Source organism: Falco naumanni, chromosome 3, assembly GCF_017639655.2.
Source record: "Falco naumanni isolate bFalNau1 chromosome 3, bFalNau1.pat, whole genome shotgun sequence".
Lineage (NCBI taxonomy): Eukaryota > Metazoa > Chordata > Aves > Falconiformes > Falconidae > Falco > Falco naumanni.
In genome coordinates, this window is record NC_054056.1 from 80,168,006 (window position 1) to 80,190,451 (window position 22,446).

Consider the following 22,446-nt stretch of genomic DNA (forward strand, 5'->3'; position numbering starts at 1 on the left):
AAAGATAGAAAAATAAACTCAAACATTCAAATATTTCCTCCAAGCTAAGGAGGTGAAAGGTTTTATACAAAAGAAGGAAGACAGGAGCAATTTAATGTTATTAGCACAAAATATTTCAATATTTTTCCAGCAAACACCAAAACAAACAAACCAAGAAAAGCCTAAATGAGGGACCCCTGAGTCTTCCGATCTATATTTAGAATTTACAACCTTGATATGTCTTCCTCTCCTTTTTTTTACATTTCCAAGTGAATCAATTGTTATATTTAAACACACTTCCTCTTCGATGTTGAACATAGGCCCAGACCTAATCTGACATAGAATAACCCGTCTCTGGAAGACATCTCCCTCAGAAGGATCATGGGAACTGCAGGTTGTTCCAAGTCTTTCTAGGAAACTGTGCCTCAGAAGAAAAAGTGCCAGTAACAGGCTAGTGCTCTTCATGCTCACATGTCTTAAGATAACAAGGGACCACTCTAACTGTCTAGCTGGATCTCTGTAATGCATGCCAAGACGTTTCACCAAGCCCTGCATCACGCCAAGAACCTCCACTGAATTACAATATAAATTTTGAAGGACATTCAAATCTGTTCGGGAAGACTGATGGAACCTACTGCTTTCTTTACTAAGTTGCTTCAAATTTCAGTTAACTTTCCACTAAGAATCTGCACCTTACGCATGAGCTGGCTTTGGGCACAGATTCCAGCTGTTAGGCTGTACCCCACCTCTGTGTGTTAGAAGCCCTCTGTGGCAGGCGTGCTGCATAGCTTCATTTCAAGCTGCATCAGTAAGCAAAGCAAGGTTTGCAGGGACACGCCTTTCCGCTTCAAGATGCACAGAGCCTCTGTGAATAAAGGTATCACGCTGCTGCTTCTTCCAAAGGGGCACACGGATACTATTTCAGATAAGATAGCAATATCTGGAGCATCTCCAGTTATGGAGTATCTACTTCGAAAGTTTTCTACTTAATGTTACATACTTTTCTGTCTCCATCTTCTGACATTTGCTCTGATCTTTTGCAAGCTAAAGAAGAGTGGTTTGCTTTCAGAGGGAAGAGGGAGAGCCTGTGCAGACAGCAGAGTACCCATTGGCTTGTAAAATGCATGTAGATGAGATGATAAAATACATGTATATGAGACTAATGAAAGGAAAGAGAAGGTATATTTGTCTTGGCTCTCCAACCATCTGTCTGAGGACACTCACTAGGAGCTCAACAGTGTACATGACAGAGCAAGTACATATCATCTGCCACATCATTCTTCAAACTCCAGTCTATGTTTTTTTCCCCAGCTGCACACTGTGGGTTTTCATAAGAAAAACCTGAAAGCTTAAGTAATAATTGTTTTCATATCCTCAGTCATTTCATGTTCAAGGACTCCTATTTCTAACTAACTGTCCACAAGCAGAATCTTTTACAGAAGTAACAAAATGCATGACTTGGAACAGATGCAGTTATCTTGGTTCTAGTCTGAATACAGAGGAGCCTTTGATCAATACCCCTTTAATGTGCTGTGAATCCACAGGTTATCAGGATTCAAACATGGTATGAAAGGCATTGCGCTCTATAGTGACTCAACATCATACTATCACTTTTCAGGATGCAGTCTTTAAACAGAAAAGATAAAAGCTGTGTGAAAAAAGCTAGGTTCCTTATAATAGATGATCTTATTTTGACTGAAGTATCATCACCACTTCCAGTAAATTTATTTGCTATTCCATAAACTAGGCTGCACAGAGACAGTCAAGGTAATATGAAGTCTCCTTCATTTACTTGCTTTACATGCTGCTGAGATTAGTACATTTCATTCACTAATCTAAAGCACACAGCAAGCCCTTATGTTCTACATTAAGCACCTTTTAGATTGCACATCTTCCAGCAGTAAGAGACTACAAACACAAACATTAAGACCTGGGTCAGCAGCCCCCAATTTTTCTTTTGCACCTCAACTCAGTATTTGCTATCGACCAGACACCTCTGAAGAACAGAGCAGCTGCTAAGAAACACCAGACTCAAGAGCTTAGTTCATATTGTGGAGGGCTGGATGACAGCCTGTACTTCTGTATTTCCAACCTCCCCCCAAATTTAAAATGCCAAATGCATTCATGATGTTTACAGTTCATAAGAGATTACATGATAAAATACGAAAGAAACTCTGTAAAGCTTTTAAGTTTAAAGTGCTCAGTGACAGTTTAAACACAGCCTGAGAACAATACACTATCTGCAAGGAGGTAGCCTCCAAAATCCTAAATTTCAGGAAGAGATGTCTCTATCTTTCTTATACAAGACATTTCTACTACAATCCCAGAAGTACACAGACCATTCTATGGTCATTAAATATTGAAGTAACAAACCCAAAACTTCAATGAAAATATTCTTGCAAAGAATGAAGAGGGAACACTTGAGACAACCCCTAAAGCATGGTAAATACAGGAGAAGCATCTCAATCCTTTACAGCATCCCCCAACACTAGTATTATAGACCTCTTAGATCTCAACCATCTGTGCAGCTACAGAACATATAATAAACAACCATGCTCCACTAGTTTGAATTATTTTCTCTCTTGGTCATTTAGAATTTATGAAAGAAAACAAAATAAAGATCAAAGAAAAGCAAAATACAAGTAGGATGCAAAACAAGCAACCAAGTTTTCCCATAACACCTGCCAAAAATAACTATTTCTACCTGAAAAAGACCACAGTCTTAACAGGAGTGAACACTTAGTTTCACTTCAACTTTGATCCACAACTTGGAGTCAAAGCTTTGATTTCTGATCTAAAACTTTAAGCAAATTATCCCTAGAACTGAAGTAATCAAAGACTTCAAGCAAATTATCTCAACTGAAGTCACCCACAATTGACAGAGTTGAAGGCCACGGACAAGAGACATGTCTTCTTATGTGACAGTCATCATTCGACACCCTGCAATGGCCAACAGTGCCAAGACAGCTGTGGGTGTTAGCCCACGGCTCAGTCATTGCTGGCACACTTGGACCTGTGTTGGAGGGAGCCCCACCAAGGATCTGTGGGGAGACAGATCCTCCCCTCCCAGTCAAATAAAAAATACTGCTCAGGCTCACCACACAACTGTACACTGTCAGGGTAAGGGAGGGCATGGAAACTCATGCCCAAGAGGAGGGAAGCAATGGTAGAACTGAGGCTTTTCAGCATCTGCCTCATTTCCCACAGGTTAGTCTGCAGCCTGCACATCCTCAGGACAACTCTACTATTGCTGTCCTTCAAAATAAATAATAAAAGAATTGACCTAAATCTCCTAATCAGATGATGAGTAAACAGTCTCATTAACTTTGGGGAACAACGTTATATTTATTCTAAAACAGCAGACAGGACTTTAACCATGATTAGGAAGCAAGAAGTGACACCAATCCACTAAATCCTATTAAGTGCATAGATTTTCCACCAGTTTCACAATTTTGATTACCAGTTTGATGATTATTTTTGTCTGTTTTCTTGAAGCAAGAGAATCACAGAATCACAGACAGTTTGAGTTGGAAAGGAGCTTTAAAGATCATCTAGTTCCAACCCCCCTGCCATGGGCAGGGACACCTTCCACCAGACCAGGTTGCTCAAAGCCCCATCCAGCCTGGCCTTGAACACCTCCAGGGATGGGGCATCCACAGCTTCTCTGGGCAACCTGTTCCAGTGTCTCACCACCATCACCATAAAAACATTCTTCCTTATGTCCAGTCTAAATCTGCCTTCTTTCAGCTTAAAACCACTGCCTCTTGTCCTGTCACTGTAGGCCTCAGTAAAGTCTCCTCTGTTTTTCTTATAAGCCCCCTTTACATACTGAAAGGCTGCTGCAATAAGGTCTCCCTGGAGCCTTCTCCTCTCCAGGCTGAACAATCCGAACTCTTTCAACAGTTTAAGCCCATATGTCATAAAGGCATCTTCAGCTACTCCTCTCATAAGTCATATTAAGAAAAGTCTAACACTGCTTCCACAGAAAACTATTAACATAGCTAAAATGCCATAACTTATGTGTAGGTAAGGTCTAAGCCAACTATTCTGCATGATACACAACTCCATTAAAATAAGCAAACCCCAGGAAATTTCCCACTTGATGGGTCTGCTGGCTAATGGACTACTTTTCTTCAGAGACAGAAAAGAAACTGATGGTATGCATTACCAGTTTAAATTAAACCAGTTTAAATTCTTCAGCAAATCAGTAGTTCTCTGGAGGCATGCAAGTAGTGAAGTCAACATAACTGGATATTTAGCCAAAAAGCTTTACAATGTACAGAGGAAGATCAAAGTAATTTTCAGTGCATCACTCTCAGCTGCAGGTAAAGGAGACAGCAAAGCAAATTCAGTAATAGATTTTTTGTAAATGCGCTGCATAAATTGCTTGACTTCACAGCACAAATTCCTCTGACACTTAATTCAGTCTTAAAATCCTATCAGGCTGAAAGTACAGCACATATAAATAATAACAGCCATACAGAACTCCTTCAAGAAATAGGATTCAAAAATTGGCATAAATTTTAAATCTCCTGCCATCTCAAGTACAATCAACATAAAAAAAAATAATTACAGTAAAACTGACCAACTACAATATTTGCAAAACAAAACCCAACAAATAAAAACCAGCTCTGCATACGCTCTCGTCTTAATATCCTGATTTGGTAAGATATTTATGCACATAACTTTAAACCCTTAAGTAGTTCCACTGACTTAACAGGGATTACTCATCTGCTTAAAGCTAGGCAGTTGCTTAAATACCTTGTGAAATGTGAATCTAAATTCAGATCTGATAAATTCAAAGTAGCAGCAAAGTTACACCTTGTTACAGCTTTAAGGCCACGCTCTTTTCCTTTAGCAAGCAACTTTACTTACATACTGCCACTGGAGGCAACAATAGACTTATCTGCTGGAGTGACTCTGTGATTACAAAGTAGCACTGCTACCGGGAAGCAAAACCTGGTTTTGCTATCAAATATGGAACCAGAAAAAGAAGATACACATGATTAACAACAAGTCTTTTTAAACTCATACAGGTTCCATAGCTCTTGCATGTTTCCCTTTCCCAAGCACGTCCCCTTCTCCCAACGCTGGTTAGCTTTCACATGGCGATTCGCTCTGTCCAAAGTCTGTCTTCTTGTAAGGCTATTACGAAAACACAATTTGACAACTCCGAAGTGTACATTAATAGCTAGACTGATAATCACCACCCTGATACCCCTTCCCTGTATTACTGAAAAGCTGTTCTACAGAACACCGCACCTCTTCAGAATCCAGTGACACATGAAAGCTGGACTCTGCAGGAAAATGGAACTGAGACCTAAAATCACATTTGGGGATCCTTTGGCACAGTACATTATATCCCTCTGTATGTGAATCTAAAGACAGGTGGATGCCATCCTGAAAAAAAGCTACAGAAAACAGAAAGGCATGGAGACCAGGAGACAAACAAGAGATGCAGACCTGAAGCTTAATAAAAGGTACACAGGGGACTTGAGGAAAAAAAACCCACTTCTTGTACTTGATGTCAGGACACATTCTTCAGCACTCCTACTGAAGGGGTCAGAGGTGACTGCTTAGCTAGAGAAACTGCTGAAGAAGCTTAAGGTGATCTTCAGCATCCTCTGTACCTACTGCATTACTGATATCCAGAAGAGAGTAAAAGCACAACTAGATAATGAAGAAAAGGTTTCAAAGCCTGAACCAGGAGGTGTTCAAGCAGTGAAAAGTAACAAATAGTGTCTGTTTTACAATGTGAGTTATTTACCTGCTGAGACTTATGTTAGTATGATGAATAAAAAGAGCTTTAAACTAAAGGCAAAGGTTTAATTTTTAAATCCTGCTTAATACCAAGAAGGGCGGGTGGTGGTGGTGGTGGGGGAATCAGCTCAAGAGGGACGAAGCAGCCAAAAATAATAATGAGAAAGAAAAAAGCAAAATGCACACAGTGAGTGAGAGGAGTCAGGCAAATGACACGATTCAAGGAAAAGGACTACTGTAGCTATGAAATCAAATGAGATTGATCTGAAACAGTTCAGCTGATTGTAAGCTAGGGAAGAAGAGAATGCAGACTCCTCTCATTTGCTCTCAGAATTCTGCTGTCTTCAGATATGCAAAAACATTTGCAGCAGTACTTGCACAACTGAAATTAATCTGCCTTAAGTGCTGAAGTTGTAGTTGCAAAGGTAGGATCCTGGCATCAATCAGACACTATTTTACTAAATATATTTCTTAAGTACAATCAAATGGCTTTATAGCTTCTTGGCTGTCTGGCATACAAAAGAACATTTATCCCCAGTGGTCTTTACACTTGCTTAAAAGAAGCTTTTTTAATTAAGCACATGTAAACTGGAACTTACTGTGCTTGTACACATTTGTGTATATTATGAACACATCTGCAACATATATGACTACTACTCTTTCAAAGTAACTTAACACAGACTGAGAATAACAGGAGAGCTTACACTTCCATGACTATGTAACACAACCATAAGCCCACCATTTCATATCACTTTTACGTTATACATAAAAAACTGAATGACTCTTTCCCGCAAGTGCTTGAAACACAAGTTTCAAATCCCCAGTAGAAATACCCATGTAAGATTTACATGAATACAGCTTCTATTTCATCTTCATATTAAAAAGCACAATTTTTTATCTCCTCTGGACATCCACAAATCTCTATCCAATCACTGTAAGATAATATGGTAAAAATCCTCAGTAGAAACTTAAGCTTCTGTAAAGCCACTTGTCTTCCATTTTCCCAAGTACTAAAAACATTCAAACCTCAGATTAAAACTACATGCAATGGTTACATCTTCCAAGTATCTTTAATTCTTCTAATGAATTCAGTTATATGCAAGTTCTTGCAACTTGCTTTGCAAATTGTAATAAACTGAATCTCAAACATACCACAACTAAAGAATCTTGGAAGTATATACTGTGAAAAATGATATGAAGATAACAAATACAATATTGCAAATCTGTATTTGCATATAAAATAGATCAGGATAACATTATACTAACTTACATGGTATTGCTACAGCAATAAACCTATTACTTTTTCAGCTACCAGCCCAGCAAGCTTGACATGGGAAATGAATATCAATCTGTATTTCTTCCTTCTTCATTTTCATTCCTAGAACCTAAAATAAAGTCTCCTTGTCAAATCTCAGCAGCAGCTATAAAACTTGTTGCTTTCAGTGGCTTTAAAAGGTATTTATAACTGACCGCGTTTTTGAAAGTAATGAGACCTTAATGTGCAATTCTATTTAGAGATGAATGTTTGTGAAGAGTTTTTAGTATTTATTTCGAAAATCCAACCTCTTTACTGAAGCTTCAAAATAATAAAACTGTAAAATAAGTCTTCACTAATTTAATCTGATCTGTCTTTGAAGAAATGTAGAGCTGGCTCAGCTTGTAAAAACTGAGCCATCTTGATTTGTCCATGTTAGTGTAGAATCACTCAAGAATTTCAGGGTGTTCATTTAGTTCTCTCCTACAGGTATTTAGTGTAATGCTAAATAATCAACAAAACATCTTAAACTTAAGAAAATATGATTTTTAACCTGAGTCTCATGGCAATTTATTCAAGTATAGTATTATTCTCATGACTTTATTTTAGAAATAGATATTGTTAAGACAACGCAAGTGTTTCACCATTATGAAGGTCTTCTAACATGTCTTGCCAATGGAAAAGCAATCAAAGATTTAGAACAACCTAAAAGTTAATGCATTTAAATGATGAATATATAGAAGTGCAGGATTCCCAATCTGAGGTGATAAACTACCTGAAAAAGATGAGACTGCAATAGTAATAGCCTCATTAGGTCTTCAATTTGTTTGCCTTGCTTAGGCCAGTTTTTTTGTGGCACTCAACAGAGGTACAGGTGTACTGTACTCCTCCTGCAGTTTGAATGTTTACTGTATGTGAGACCTATTTGTTAACGAAATGCCTATTACAAAACAACACTGCATTTCAGAGTGTGCTGTCATTTGAATTTTTTCTTAAAAAGGAAAGCCTTTTAAATTTACTATTACAACAAACACATGTAGCTTCTACGCAGAAATCAATATCAAACTTTTAATTGGTTTAAAGGAATAATTTCAAGTATTCTAATCTTTGCTTCCAGATCCTGAGGTACCATCAATGCCCACCTTGAGGGTCTCATTGTTTTGCAATGGCCCCTAGAGAGTCTTAAAGTCTAGTCGGTACCAGCTATGTGTTTCATGCAAAGACCCAGACAGTTAACAGACAATCAAATTGTCCTCAGCTGAAGAACCTTATGCAACAAATCAACATTATGAAGAGTAATTTAGTATCTTTATTGCTCAAGGGTTGCAAACCACTGCTACTTGTTGAAATAAATAGTATTCGTAGCATTTTAGTCTGTCTTTAGAAATGTATATTCAGTTGTTTTTGCAACAAAACTTTATGAGCTTAAAAAATTAAGTGCACATTCAGCTTTCATACACTTCTGGCCCATAAAGAACTAATAATTTACATGTAACCTGGTTTGATGAGTGTGAACATTTTATAACAATATGAAAAATGTTTTTATGATATTGGTCCTGAACAACAAAACTGTGGATTTGCCAAAGTTGCCTTAGTTAGAGCCAGATTTTCAGACTATATCTTCTCAGCCACTGAGAGAATTACCAAGTGGACTAACAGATTTTTCTCTGTGCATCCACTTCCCAGGAAAACATGATTTTTTTGGTCTTTATCCCTTCTCAGGTAAGGATAAAGAGAATGCATCTCTTGGTGTCAGCAAAACAAAAAACCAAAACTGAAAGTGAGAGAAGGAAGAAGAAAAGAAAATAAAGAAAAAAACATATCTGAAAAGCCAACAAGGTGCAAAATGATGATGGACACTGTGCCAGGTTAAAAGGTATACTTTGAACATGGGGCACGGCAACTTCATTAGAATAGCCACTTTAAAAATTATGGCAACTTAATAGCAATAAGAACAGAACAAGCTGAGAAATAGGTACATTCCTGAAGATTAATCAACTAGAGCCACTGTGGAGGCAGTTGACACAATTTGACACTTTCCACTTTCCATTTAGCTTTGAATGCAGATATATTTATCCACTGGTTTTAGAAATAAAGCTGTATCTACATTATGCAACATGTAATCTCACACATATAATATGCAAAAGGAAGAATTATTTTCCCACAGAAATCACAGAATACTAAAAAAGTGAAAGATTTTAGTGTTTGAAAACCAAAGGAATCACTCTAATATAAAGAGATTGATATCCTCTATATAAAAATAAAATTAATACTACTTGTAAGAATCTGAATCTTCCCTGAACACCTGCAGTGCTATTCATACCTGCCCAGATAGACTTGTGCTACAAAATCCACTTCCAAAAATCTAAAGTTTCTAAAAGATTTTGGTTTTTTTTTCTTTAAATAGGAAATAGTTCAAAAGAAAAGAAATACAAAACTAATCTTCTAGACAAAGAACAGGAAGAAAACTGTCACGTTCTCTGGTTTACATTTATAACAGGACCCTATCTAGAGATTAGAATAGTTTCAAATCTATTGTAGTTGAGGATATGATGTCATCATTTAAGAGACGTAGATAATTTAGTCCACAATATCTATTCATACCAACAAAAGCAAGCAAATGGGGGGATGCAGAATACTTCCATACCCCACTCTCCTGGATTATTCCTATTTTGCAAGGATTCATCATCCATGTAAAAGTATGTAAGTAGCCTTGCCCCCCCACCCCAGCCTCAAAGCCATCTGCTAGTTTAACTTTTGTAAAAGCACAAGAAACTCCAATTCCATTAGATGCACACATCGGACTGACTGTTTTTTTCTCCCTCTTGGCAATTTCCGAATTCTCTGTGAAGCTTATTTCTAAAATATTGAACATGATACTTAACACACTCTGTTTATATACCATTACAACATTTGTCATTACTGATTAATGAAAAACCTAGGAATCTGCTAAAGAAAAGCTGAAGAGACTGCTGGGTTTGCCAAAAAAATAGGAATAATCAACACAGAAAATATTCAGTCGATTTATTAGTCTTCTTACCTTGTTCTTTTATCTGACGAATTTGCTTCACAGTTTCTTTCAAGATTGCACATTTGTCAGGTTTAAAGTTAAAGTTGTCAATATCATTAAAATTTGCAAAAATCAGCTCTGCAAGTTCTTCTATGTATTTATTCTCTTGCTCACGATTGCGTTTCTCAGTGCTTCTTTTAGGGCTGAAAGAGGAGATTATAAAAAGATTGTATTTAATGTCAGTTTGCTTGCCTTCTGGCCAGCTCAAAGATGATGCCAAATGGTTTAAGAGTAGTTTAACAAAATGAGAGAGAACTGCCTTCTCTCACAACAAAAATATAACTTACAAGTTTTTCAAGTAGAAAGGTTTCCTTTGGAACAAGGAAAGTAGATTAAAAACGATGTTACATATTTTTCCCAGAAGTGTGTTTTTGTTTCAAAAGAGGTTTGGGATTTGAAATTCAAAACAGAATAATTGGGGTGGGTGGGTTTTGAACATTTACAAGTATCCTTCCACATGGCATTGAGAATCCAAGGAGCATCATATAGCAACAGTGTATGAGAAAATAAAACAGCTTAAAAAGTGAAACCTAACAATCCATACTCCCTGCCTCACTGTGAAATGAGGACAGTTGCAATAAAAAATGGTGAATAAGTGGCAAATCTAAAATTTATGTTGATAATGCAACTGCTACAAAACTGAAAAATATTTTTCAAGTCCCTGATTATGATGTACAAGAGGTGGCAAAAAATCGTAGATTGCCAGAATAAGTGACTGAGGACACCTTGCAACGATTAGCCAAAAAAGATTTTTACATAGCTCCTAAATATTCACCAAAATTCTGTATTTTGACACTATATTGGATTCAAAACAAATAAATAATAATATAAGAGAATAGCCCCCACCCCCCACCCCAAACCCACGACACAGAGTTACTGCAGAGTAGTTTGGTACTGACTTCTCTTCACAAGAATGGTAAGTTTGTCATTTTCTACCTGCAAGAAATGTGCATGGTACATTTTTTTAAAGTCTTTCTCTTTCAATGTCTTCAGACATAAATGGGCTAACCTGGGTCCAAGCTGATCAGGATCCTTGCGCTTTCTTGACTCTGCTCTGGATGGGTCAGAGGTATTTTCTCCTATCCCACTCATCTTGAACACATATCAGCAACTAAAAGGAAAAAAGTGCAAGAAAGGTTTATGGTGGAGAAGTCATGAGTTCTCTGCTCATGTTTCCAAGTTTCTTGTTCCATGCTCAACTCAGTTTTTACTTGGCAAATCTATTTGAAATAAAAGTTTGTTTGAAAGGTACCAATAAAACCACTGTGTTTATGACTCGACAAATGCCTTCAGAAGAAAATTCGTGGTGGACAAGCAAAGCGCTGCCATCTCTTTGATTGTTACCAGTTATGTAAGAACAGATAAGTATGTTTTGTGCCTGGGTTGCTGAATTTTCATGGCAATTTTGCAAGGCTGAATGAGGAAAGACAAAGGAAAAGCCATAGTGTCACACAATAAGAAAAACCTAACAAAACTGAAATACATGAAACCAAACATATCCCAGCTACATGAAAAGGCAGCACGTGCAGCTTTAGTGAAAATACATGCTTGCTCAAGTACATGTATAATATTGTAGAAAGTGAACATCCATCAACACCAGAGATCACGGAGGAACTGGTAAATATTTTGTACATATCATCTACCTCGTAAGGAAAATAACTTGTCAAGCTATCATGTGTTAAAACAACATAAGCTTATTATAATTTTTGCAATGAACAGCCCACAGAAATCCTGCCCCACTCCTGGCCTACGCACCGTAGGACCACATGAAACTCACCTGTCCCAGTTTACATACTCCTTAATAAGTACCAATATTCTGGAGGCAGAAATCATTATTACAAAGGGCATAGGGAGGTGATGTAAATGACCAAAAAGTTCATACAAGCCAGGGCAGCCCTAGTTCACCATCTGCCTAGTTGCTGCACTGCCAGTTTTGTAAGGACGATGGCAGGGAGATGTTACCAGCCATTTCAGAGAGCTCCTGTATTGTTTGGGATTAGCAGAAAACCAAACACGAGTGCCATGAAGGAGGTGAGCATCTCCAGGAGGTGATTCATACCATGTTAGAATAAAAGCTGGAGCCTGTAATTGTATGATCACTTCACACTGGCATAAAATGGAAATCAGGTATCAAAAACAAGAGGGTTCATCACCTCCTTCAAGTCCTTCATTTCTGCCCCACCAGTTCCCTTCCCTCTGCTGGCCCGGTCAGCCATGCATTGAACTTAATGAGGGAACTGCTGTTCTCTTCTTTCTGACAATTTATAAAATTTAGCAGCCAGAGTATGTGTTGGCAATTGGATGTTCACACTTAGTCTTCCCAATGAACTGGCTGAATGAAGCCATTGGCAGAAACAGCCTGGAGACTAAGATCCAACCAGTTCTGCAGGGATACTGAGAAGGCTACTTATTGAAACTTGAGGAAGCAACCAAGACTTGGAGCTGTCTCAGATTCAGAACCGAACGCCACCTAACATTTTTCTAAATCAAAAAAAGAATAGAATTTTAAAAAGGAATAAAAATTCCTTTCTTTGTACTGAAAATATAGGGTTTTAACCATTTTGAGGAGAAAGTGGAGTCATTTTCCTTTTTCTAAATACTGGTCAAGCTTCATGAAAAAGACTGGATCATGCCTGAAACATGTAACTCCCAGCTGCTCTTTGACACGTATGGTATCAGATTCTACTTGAAAACCATCTGGATTATCTTTTTCTCTATTAAGTCTCTACATGTATATACGTACTGCCAACATTTTAAGAACAATCCACTGCAAGAAGAGCAAGATGGCTCTTGTTCTGCAGCACAGCAGAGCTGAGCTCTTGAATCACAAACTCCATCCCTCTGTACTTGCTGGGGAACTCCCAGTGACCCTGCCAGGGCACTCACAGCATCATACAAACACCAACCTTACTGCAGACTATATGAAACATCTACCGCAGCCTCCAGCATAGCCTGTGACACTGACTGTTCCTTAACAACTAAGGAGCTAAGCACTTTCTTGAAAATAGGCAATTTCACAAGTATCACAAGTGGGGGTCCAAGAAAGGACCAAGATACTATTAAGAAAACTGTGACAGTAAGAGGTTTTGAGGAGACAGCAGTTCCAACGTAGCTGTCAGTGGAGAGCTGGAACTGTCCTTGAGGCTCTGCTTCAATGACTACATTTTTCACTGACCAGGATGACAGAAAAATCATCAACATGACGAAAGCTGTACATTCCCAAGATCATCTGATCTCTAAGCCAGACTCAGATGGTGACCCAAAATACAGAAGAAAAATCAGGCTGGGAAAGTCCTTTGTTTCTTATGCTTCCCAAGTAATACCTGAGAAATGTGAATTGGTTAACAATTTTTCTTGAGAAAATAAAGCACAACAATTCACGAAAAGTTGTCAAATATTCAACTGTCATATTATCCCCCCACAGTAGTAAGAATTAAAGTCCAAGGTAAGCATTTAGGGGGGAACACCCCCCTCCACTTCCCCTTCCTCCTCAAGAAAACAAATAGGAACAGTTATTGACAATTTTCCCACCTACTCTGTCAGGGTTACTGCAAAGGGAAGTTTATTTTTGCAGTTTTGCCAGTAGCTCCACCAATGCAAAGCTCAATTCTTCTTGCATTCACACTGATGCTGTTCTGTAGGAATTCCACTAGGTCTACATTATCAGCCTTCAGACAACACATTCAAACTAACCTTCCGCCATAAACACTTACTCATCCTTCTGTATCTAAGTGAACAAAACTGGTATTATGAAACTAGCATCCTGTTTGCTCCTTATTAAACACAGTAAATGGCTCTAAACAAATTATTTATTTTATTTTGTTTGCACTTGTAGGCCATTATGTCTTTTTCTCAGCAGCATTATCAGTTTGTTCTTAGAATGAGTTACCTGTTTCTTTTTAGTCATCATAAAGTTTTTCTGGAAATCTGCCACCTACTAAGATGTTTGCTTTCTGCTCTCCCCTATGTCTTCATTAAAAATCACCTTTTATACCTCAAAGATCTGTATAGGCTCTGCAGCTCCTGTGTTGTTGGTGCCTGTGCTCCAGAGAAGAGTGCAAAATCCAGCGTTGGGTGCCTTGGAAAGTGGAGAGCTAGAGGGATGGTACTAAGGCAATCTAAAAATTCTCACAGGCCAAAATGAAAGTCACTCAGCAGCATCTAGTACACAGTGTTACAATCAAATGGATGTGCCTCCAGACCCTATCTCCCTAGAGATTTAGGGGCTGACTGGGATAGGTAAAGTTCTGCTATTCTACTCTCTTGGGACTCAGAAACTAAAATCCTCTCCCAAGTTAGAAGAAATGAGGAGGAATCAACTTTTAGAAGCTTTGGATAGATAATTTGCTGCCCTGCTCTTCCATAATGCTACGTACCAACTAAACCAGCCAGAAACCAGGTGATGGAGATTCAGCTCCCTCTTCGTAAAGGGGTTTCAAGCCTGTATTTTTCATCACACGGGACAGCCTTCTAGGTGGTAGGCTACCTGCTTGTCAAAACTGGATGTTTATGAAGCAAAGAGGGCAAGGTTAATTAACTGTTGCAGTGCAGCGGGTATTTTTAGGTGCGTAGCCCTTACCACTAAACTCATGGGTAAGTAGTTCAAACACTGTCTTAAGACACAAGGGACTGAGGTTTGAATCCCTCAGGCTGAGGAGGGTAGCAAACCTGTATCTCCCGTTCCTCAGCAATGGCTCTAACAAGTCAAGCAGAGTCAAAGAGGTGAGCACCCTCCTAGTTTCTCCATGTCTTTTTAAAAGAAAGCAGCTATTTCATTTTTTTCCCATGAGCTAATTCACATTCAAGATCTATGCATACTACTAGATGAAGATATCTGGAGGGTTTAGGTACCTCTACAAATTTAATGCAGCATAGCAAGGAACTAAACCCACATTTTTCAGAAGAAAGTACTTCTGGGCACATGTAGTACTAAAGAGCAGGTACCTAGGAAACTTTCAAGTGAGAAGGGGAAAACCTCATGAACTTAGATCGAATTGATAGATGAATCAGACATACAAACAAACACCTGTGAGTCAGGAACAGCTAAACTGCATATAGTGTTTTCTACGTTCTGCCCTAACTCCCTTCATACACATTGATTTATCCATCTCAAAATCTCTTGGTTATTCATTGTTACTAATTGTTCTATAATGCACAAAAATTCATAACATTAAGTAAATTAATATTTTTAACAAGATAATTTAGGAACTTTTAAAGCTGTTCTAAATATTCTTAGTCTCCTGAACCACACAGCTTCTCAAACCAGAAAATTAAACTCACAAACTTGAAGTCTGAATTTTTTCCAGGAAACATGACAATTCAGAACCAAAGCCACTGTGAGCAGAATGCCAAGTCAGAGGCTCAAAATTTTACTACAGCAAACCTCCCCTATAGGGAAATACCTTAAATTAGAAAGCAGCATTCATCCTGCTCCTCTGATCTTTTTATACATCTCTGCAGGAACTTCCAGAAAGAAGAACGATAAAGAAATTGAACAGTTTGGTTCATTTAGTGCTTTAGAAGATATGAAAATGTAGTATCAGCTCTACCATATGTCTTCTGAAATGAAAATCTAGAAAAAGTGGGCAAGGCTTATTTAGAGCGATACAGACTAGGAAAAGGATTAAACAAATTCAGAATTAGTAAAAACAAAGCCAGCAGTAATCACTGCATTGAGGACAGAGAGACAGAGGCATTTGTTAATGAAAAAATAGCATCATGATATGTCAGATGCTGAACTAAACCAATTTTTATTTGAAAGAAAATGTCTTACAAAGCTGAATTTGCATGGGTGTCTTTCAGAACGAACTGTCATGCAAGACCAGGCACTCCCTTTTTTATTGTCTAAGTTGTCTGGGAGCTGCACTGCCTTCCAAAATACAAACATGATGCCCCACTGTGGGATTAGTATTTTGCCTTCATTGGTGGTAGCGGATTTTTTTTCTCAGTACGTATTAAGTTTTTTTTCCATTTGTCCTACAAAAACCCCTACAACAATAACTAAGTGCTGAACTTCTAATACAGACCCAGATGCCTCTCAAGCTTCAACTCTACTGGGCATCAATGAGAAGCAACAAAAAGATAAATACATGCACCACAGCATTTTCATACAAGGAAGGAGATAATTAGAGAAGCAGAATTAGTATTACTAGAAGTACCTAAAGAACTAATTTTAGGCTCCAACAGATGACCTGCACCAACAGGACATCTCAGGTAAGTAAATATTTTCTTTGTATTTAGACTTAAGTCTATTCTCCTGCTCTCCCAGTTTTGTTAATACAGGCCTAAGTATCCAAAATACTTGTAGACAAAAATCACTGTCTAATTTTTCCAACTGTTAAATGCAAATCAGACACTGAAAGATTAAATGCATAAACTCTTGGACAGTATATATTAGTAATTACAGTCATTGAGACCTAACCAGTTTCTATCACATGTTGGGAGACTAAAACGACAGAGCCTAAAAGAGGCTTAAATTAATTTTTTTTGTTATCAGTAATAAAACAATAGTTTCTGCTCTCATCGTGACAGCACATCCTCCTTCACATTCTGCACCAGCAACAGCTCTGAATTAGAGTACAGACAGATTTAACCTAATTATAAAGCAATAGTAAACATATTTTTACAAGACATTCATCTTTCAAAGGGAAAAAAATAAAACAATGTAAACCCCAAAATAAAACACATGGGAGAAAAAAGAAAAAAAGAGGCCCTGTGAAGAAGGAGACAGGAAAATATCTAGCACAAATCAGCTGTGTGAATTTGTAACATCTCCTCCACTCTTCAAATGCCACGAAGGAGCACAGCATGCAAAGCAAACCTTCCAGCACTGATCCTCAGCATCAGTGATTCCAGTTAATCATCCAGAGTCAATGTAGAAGAAGATAATGTGCATTTTATCTCTTATCAGGGCAGGCCATCTTCCAAACAAGGCCTGTTAAACTGTCAGATTTATTATAAGCCTAACAAATGCAGTTAAAGAATAAATGAGGATTACACCTTCAAAGCTGCTATTTCAATCTGAAAAGTAGCAAACAAAAAGAAAAGTACCATATAGCAGACAATCAGGTAGCAGTACTATACAACCACCCTTCTAGCACACCAGTACATGCATTTAGTGTAGATACAACTGACAAATATAGAACTGATGTATTAAAGTAACTGTTTTAGTGAGTATCAAACAGTAAAAATACTGTTTACTGACTAAAAACATTAGAAGTCAGTGAAAAGTTTGGCACAAATTTTCCCTAACGGTCCAACTAAAAAATATAAACAGCTCATATTCCTGTAGTTAATTATAAACTCAAACTTGCAACCATTGTAATTCACACTTTTTTCCTGTGAAGTTCTCATGACCAAAAGCTTTCGGTCTTGGTTTCATAATTACTGGTATACTCTGTGCAGTATTAATTCTGGTAGAAGTCACAGGAAAGTTGGAAGTCACATGCAGCTTCTGATTCTTCACATTTTTTCCTGCTTATGAACTCTTTTTTTCATCAGTTCCATTTCTGAATTGGGACATATACAATATTGATATATACTGCAATCTTCAACCCTTTTGAAGAAGGCAGCAGCTGCTAGCCACTTTCCCAGGCCTCAAAAGGAAACGGCTGTCAGAGGCAGGATAAGATTCCAGATCAGAGACTGGAGCCACTGGAGACCACAGCCAAGCTTCCACTGGTGACCCACAGCAGTCCCGAAGGAAGGGCCGCTGTGACTCCCAGCACTCTTCACTGTAGCACCCGTCAGAATCCCAACCAGCTAATCAGGCCCGCCCGCCCCGGCACCGCACGGCGCTTGGAAAAGTGATTCTCGTGTCCACACTGTCTTTTGCACAGGTATTTCGACAAATCCAGAGAGACAAAGATAAGGGTTTGGAAATGATTTTAAAAAAAAGTGAAAGTCAAAGGAAATAAAAGGAGCACACACACACACAAAAAGACTGTATTGTTTGGTAAAATTAAATTAAAGCAAGAGATCCACCGCTAAAAAGTTTGACAGAAAAGGAAGTTAAAGATATATTAAACCATTCTCCCGCATCCCTGGTATACACAAAACCACAGGTTCTACAATCAACTTACTATACCCATTCTTCATCACTGAACATGTGGATTTGGGATATATCCCAAATGAAACAATGTCAGTCTGCCAGAATCAGCAAAACATCCAATAACTTGGTTGGTGATGGTATCCTTATATTAAAAATGCAAATTAATTTATTCAAGGGTATGCTTTTTCCCTGAAACAGCACTACCACTTTCACTGTAGATGAAACTACCTAAAATCTTTGCCACCTTACAACAGTCACGCAGTGAAAACAGAGTTTTTGTGAGGAAGGTGGTGGCAGCAAGCTGAAAAATTATAGTCATCTTCAAAGGACTTGTATTAAAATCTGATGTGTACCTGTACCCTTTTCTATCTGAAAATAACACTCGTCACTTGAAATTTCATTTGAAAGGGAGCCTATTGCAGGTTAACATTAAAATAACATTTATGCTAATATGTACTAAATTCTACTTTAGTCTTGAACTCCACAAACTAGAACTAAGAAAAGGAACATAATTTACTAGCAAATGCCACTGAGCCTGTGTCTAGAAGAGAAAACTGGCTCCAACACCTACTACTCACATTTTTGCTCAGTCTACAAAAAGCCATAACAGACTATAAACAAATGTTTAAGCCAAAGGCTCCTTCCTCAACAATATCTTTTCCCTTACTCCTGTGTAATGGCTTTAGAGTGGTGTATTAGACAGTAAGAAGATGACATATTCCATTTGCAGCCTGAAAGCCAATAATGCTCATGAATTTTTTACCTGAAAGACACTTCAAGATGCCACTGGGAAGACTGTCTAATAAACACATTAGGCTGCAAATGGGCGGCAGCAGCTCTTTAACACATGCTATAACAATCATTGATGGCTAACCTTAATGTTCAGTGTTACAGACTGGTATTTAATAGGACTTTCTTTAAAATCCACCTAAGCCTTGGAGAAGAAAGAAGTTTTCCTCAGCTGCTCAAACCCACAGGTTTGAGAAACCACTGTTCTGCCTGAGACTTTGCAAAAACCCGTCCAGGCTGACCTCAGCACTGTAAGATGGCTCCCACCTTCTGTATTCCCATAGGCTAAGGCTCTTAACTGAGCCACTCGCTCAGCTGCTTACGGATTAGGCTACGTCAGCCACCTCTAATATGCCCAGGAATAGCAAGACTAGGCTTTAATAAGACAACAAAGAAAAAAGATCAGAGGAAGAAAATACCATTTTTCTTTTACAGAACATGTAACAGGTTTGCTCAATTTCTACTTTTAAAGAGGAGAAGACTTGTTTCCACCAAAACACTGTCGAATAGGAGGCAGGTGGTACTACTGCAAAAAATTTTTCAGGACTCTGTATCACAATTTCTGGTCTGGGATTCCACCTCTCTCTAGTTATGAAGAATTGTTTCTGATTCTCAGTACTCAAGGACAAAAGAAATGCAGATAAATACCACTAAAGCTCCCCTTAAAACACCAGATTAAAAACCAAAATACAATGCCAGAACATTATTTGTAATAAACTAGTCACTCTTGCATCCTTTTGTTTATGGCAGGTAGCTAAGTTTGAAATAATAAAAAAAAAAAGACAAAGAAAAGTAATTCTAAAACTTTTAAACCTTCTAGGTTACATTTGATAAGTATCAAAACATGGCTGCAAAAAATATTAAGCCTGCAAGCATTTTCACTGGAAAACAAGGAGTCCAAATTCCCACAGAAGATGTTTATTTTATCTAGAACTTTTCTTGTAATTCACAATTAATAACATTACTTATGAGACTAGTTTAGAAGTCTACTATTACAAATCTATGGTGATTTAAAGTAAAACTTTGTGAACAGCATAGCTGACAAACGAAGCAAATTAACAACACTGAAAAGGATAATATTACAGGAAACTTTGTATTTAAATAGCTTTCATTTCCAGTTGATGGTACTTCTGGAACAGCGAGTTAAGCATATTTTAACTCCCACTGAATCCTCTCTGCCAATCTCAGTTTCAAAACTATTATTTGTCCACTTAAATTCCCACGCCAACTTTCCCCCCTAAGAAACCACCAAAAAGCAAGGGGAAAACCAGACCAGAGAGAGGGGAAGAGTGAAACAATTGCTCTCACAAGTGTAAGGCACCTGGAAAAACTAAAATCAGGAACATTTTCTAATCTTATATATATAGCTGATAGAAATGTATACATTACTTACAATACCAGTAAGCTTACACATGTCAGTGTGATTTTCAAGATGCTATCTTAGCAGTGAGAAAAATACAACTTATCACAATAGACAAAGGCATTTACGCATCTCTGTGTCACCAACATGCTTACATTAGGATTTAACTCCAGTTAAATGCCTGTCAAATACCAGTCTGTTTACTTTAGATAAAACATATCCCATTAATAAAAAACTCAGGCAACTGGGTTCCATAAGGGTAAAAAGTAAAAAGTAAAAAGCAGAGGATGAGACAGAGAGAACAGCACCATGTTTCTGTAGCAAATGTATAAAGTAAGGAATACATAGAAGTTCCATGGAACTTACACACAGAGATATCAAACCTGTCATAGTTGAATCTGAGTTCCATCATTTATCAGTCTCAGTTTCAGTGACTTTATGCAGCTAGAGGGGTGCTGGTCCTCGTGGTCATTAGGATTAATTTAGCATCTCTACACACTCAGGTGCAATGTGATGTGCAACCCAAATCTGCACTGGAGCCTCAGCAAGAGATGCTTATGTTGCATTCCACCTTTCACAGCTCTAACCTGGTCATCAAAATAATGTTACTGCAGTCCTGGAATAGATACTGTTACTTAAAACACATGATCTTACTGATTTTTTTGCTGCAGTTCAGCTCTACGTGTCTTCTCTGGTACTTAATCAAAACTGAACTCACGTTTCTGATTTTCACATAGCTGCAGCACTAAGGAGGTTTATTTTTTCTCTTCTACCCAACCACCTATTACTAGGAAGCACGTTGAAACTTCAGGCTGCTCTTTCAAATGCCAAGCACTGAATTAAAACTCTGATTTGCAGGAAGTGTACCTAAACATTATGTAAGGCATTTCTACACATCTTGACATTGTTATCACGGCAAATGAATAACCTACTCCACACATACTTACAAGATATATTTCCTTCTAAAACACTGAGATGCTCACATAAGCACGCATTTAGTTTAACAGTGTATAACAATAAAGTTTCAATTTAAGACTCTAGAATTCAAGCTTTTTTGTTCCAGAAGGCTGCAAGTTAACAGCAGACCAAAGTGAAACGTATCTATATTCAAGTCAAATAAATGTTAGTACTCAGCTCCACAAATGGCCACAGGCATTGTAATGTTAACAGCTGGACATGAGGTGAATTTGATTTCAAGCTGACATCCTGTCAGTCAGGAACGTGGCTGGTGACCACACAAGGTTCAGAACCCTGCACCACTTCTTGGAAAAGTCATCCTCTACAGTATGGTGCCTGGCTTATCCACCCTCTGTGCCTCTCAAGTGCATTTAGCACATCTGCCCTGGAAAACTCAGCATCAGCCTCAGCCTAAGGTGGCTTGCCTCAACCGTGGTCCCAGAGGGTGCCTTGATGACAAGGATGTGGTCCTGAACGTTATGGGAGAGATCTGATGGGGTTTGGCCCCTATTCCTATCCTGCATTTGTGTGAGCAGGTAGTTCCCCTCAGCACGTGCTTCCTGCTGATACTGGTACCCATACCAGTATCATCCATTTATAGTGAAGCAGCAGTGTAGGAGTTGGGAAGTAGAAAACATTTAATTATTCTTTTCTTATTAAAGTTTGAAGAACCACCAATTTAGTACATGCTTTTTGAGAGAATACAGCTATATACATAAAAGATTATACCTGTATCATCTCCCGACATGCAGAATTAGTTTTGTACTTAATACAGATGTATGTTAGATGTATGTAAAACTCTTGGCAAAGCCATCGAGAGTACTAACTACACACACTGTTACTAAGCCCATAAATCAAAGCTAATACAATAAATTACATCAGAGCCACACATAAGCGTCTTGCAAACACTTTCAAAGTACAATTAACTTGATAAAAATTAAGCGCCCACAGTAGCCTGTACACCCTAATCAAATACATACCTAATACATCTGTGAGTTTAAAAACTGATCTGTGAACCCACTTCAAATTTCATGTTGGTCTTCATTCTATTTGCTTTAGTAAAATGCTGCAACCAACAATAACAACAGAAGATGCAGATTTAATTATCATTTTACAGCATTTAAAAGGAAAACACAACTCATAAAAATCTTGTTGCTCTAGCCGGTCAGCTGCCAAGGAACAAAACCTTGTGGAAACAAGCTTTGTCCTCACAAGTGTGTGTGTAT

General features: G+C 38.0%; 1 protein-coding gene across 7 annotated transcripts in view; it reads right to left on the reverse strand.

The window, feature by feature from the left end:
• NCOA2 (nuclear receptor coactivator 2) overlaps window positions 1-22,446 on the reverse strand; it is a 189,735-nt gene that overhangs the window by 65,634 nt on the left and 101,655 nt on the right. For 6 of the 7 annotated variants that reach the window (XM_040588013.1, XM_040588014.1, XM_040588017.1 and 3 more), the window contains 2 exons: window positions 11,074-11,175; window positions 10,035-10,207 (listed from right to left, as the gene is read on the reverse strand). In XM_040588013.1, the coding sequence (XP_040443947.1) occupies window positions 10,035-10,207; window positions 11,074-11,156 (256 nt within the window). In that variant the 5' untranslated portion in view covers window positions 11,157-11,175. Of the gene's footprint in view, window positions 1-10,034; window positions 10,208-11,073; window positions 11,176-22,200; window positions 22,223-22,446 lie in introns of those variants that run through there. The other variant, XM_040588020.1, reaches the window with a different exon arrangement.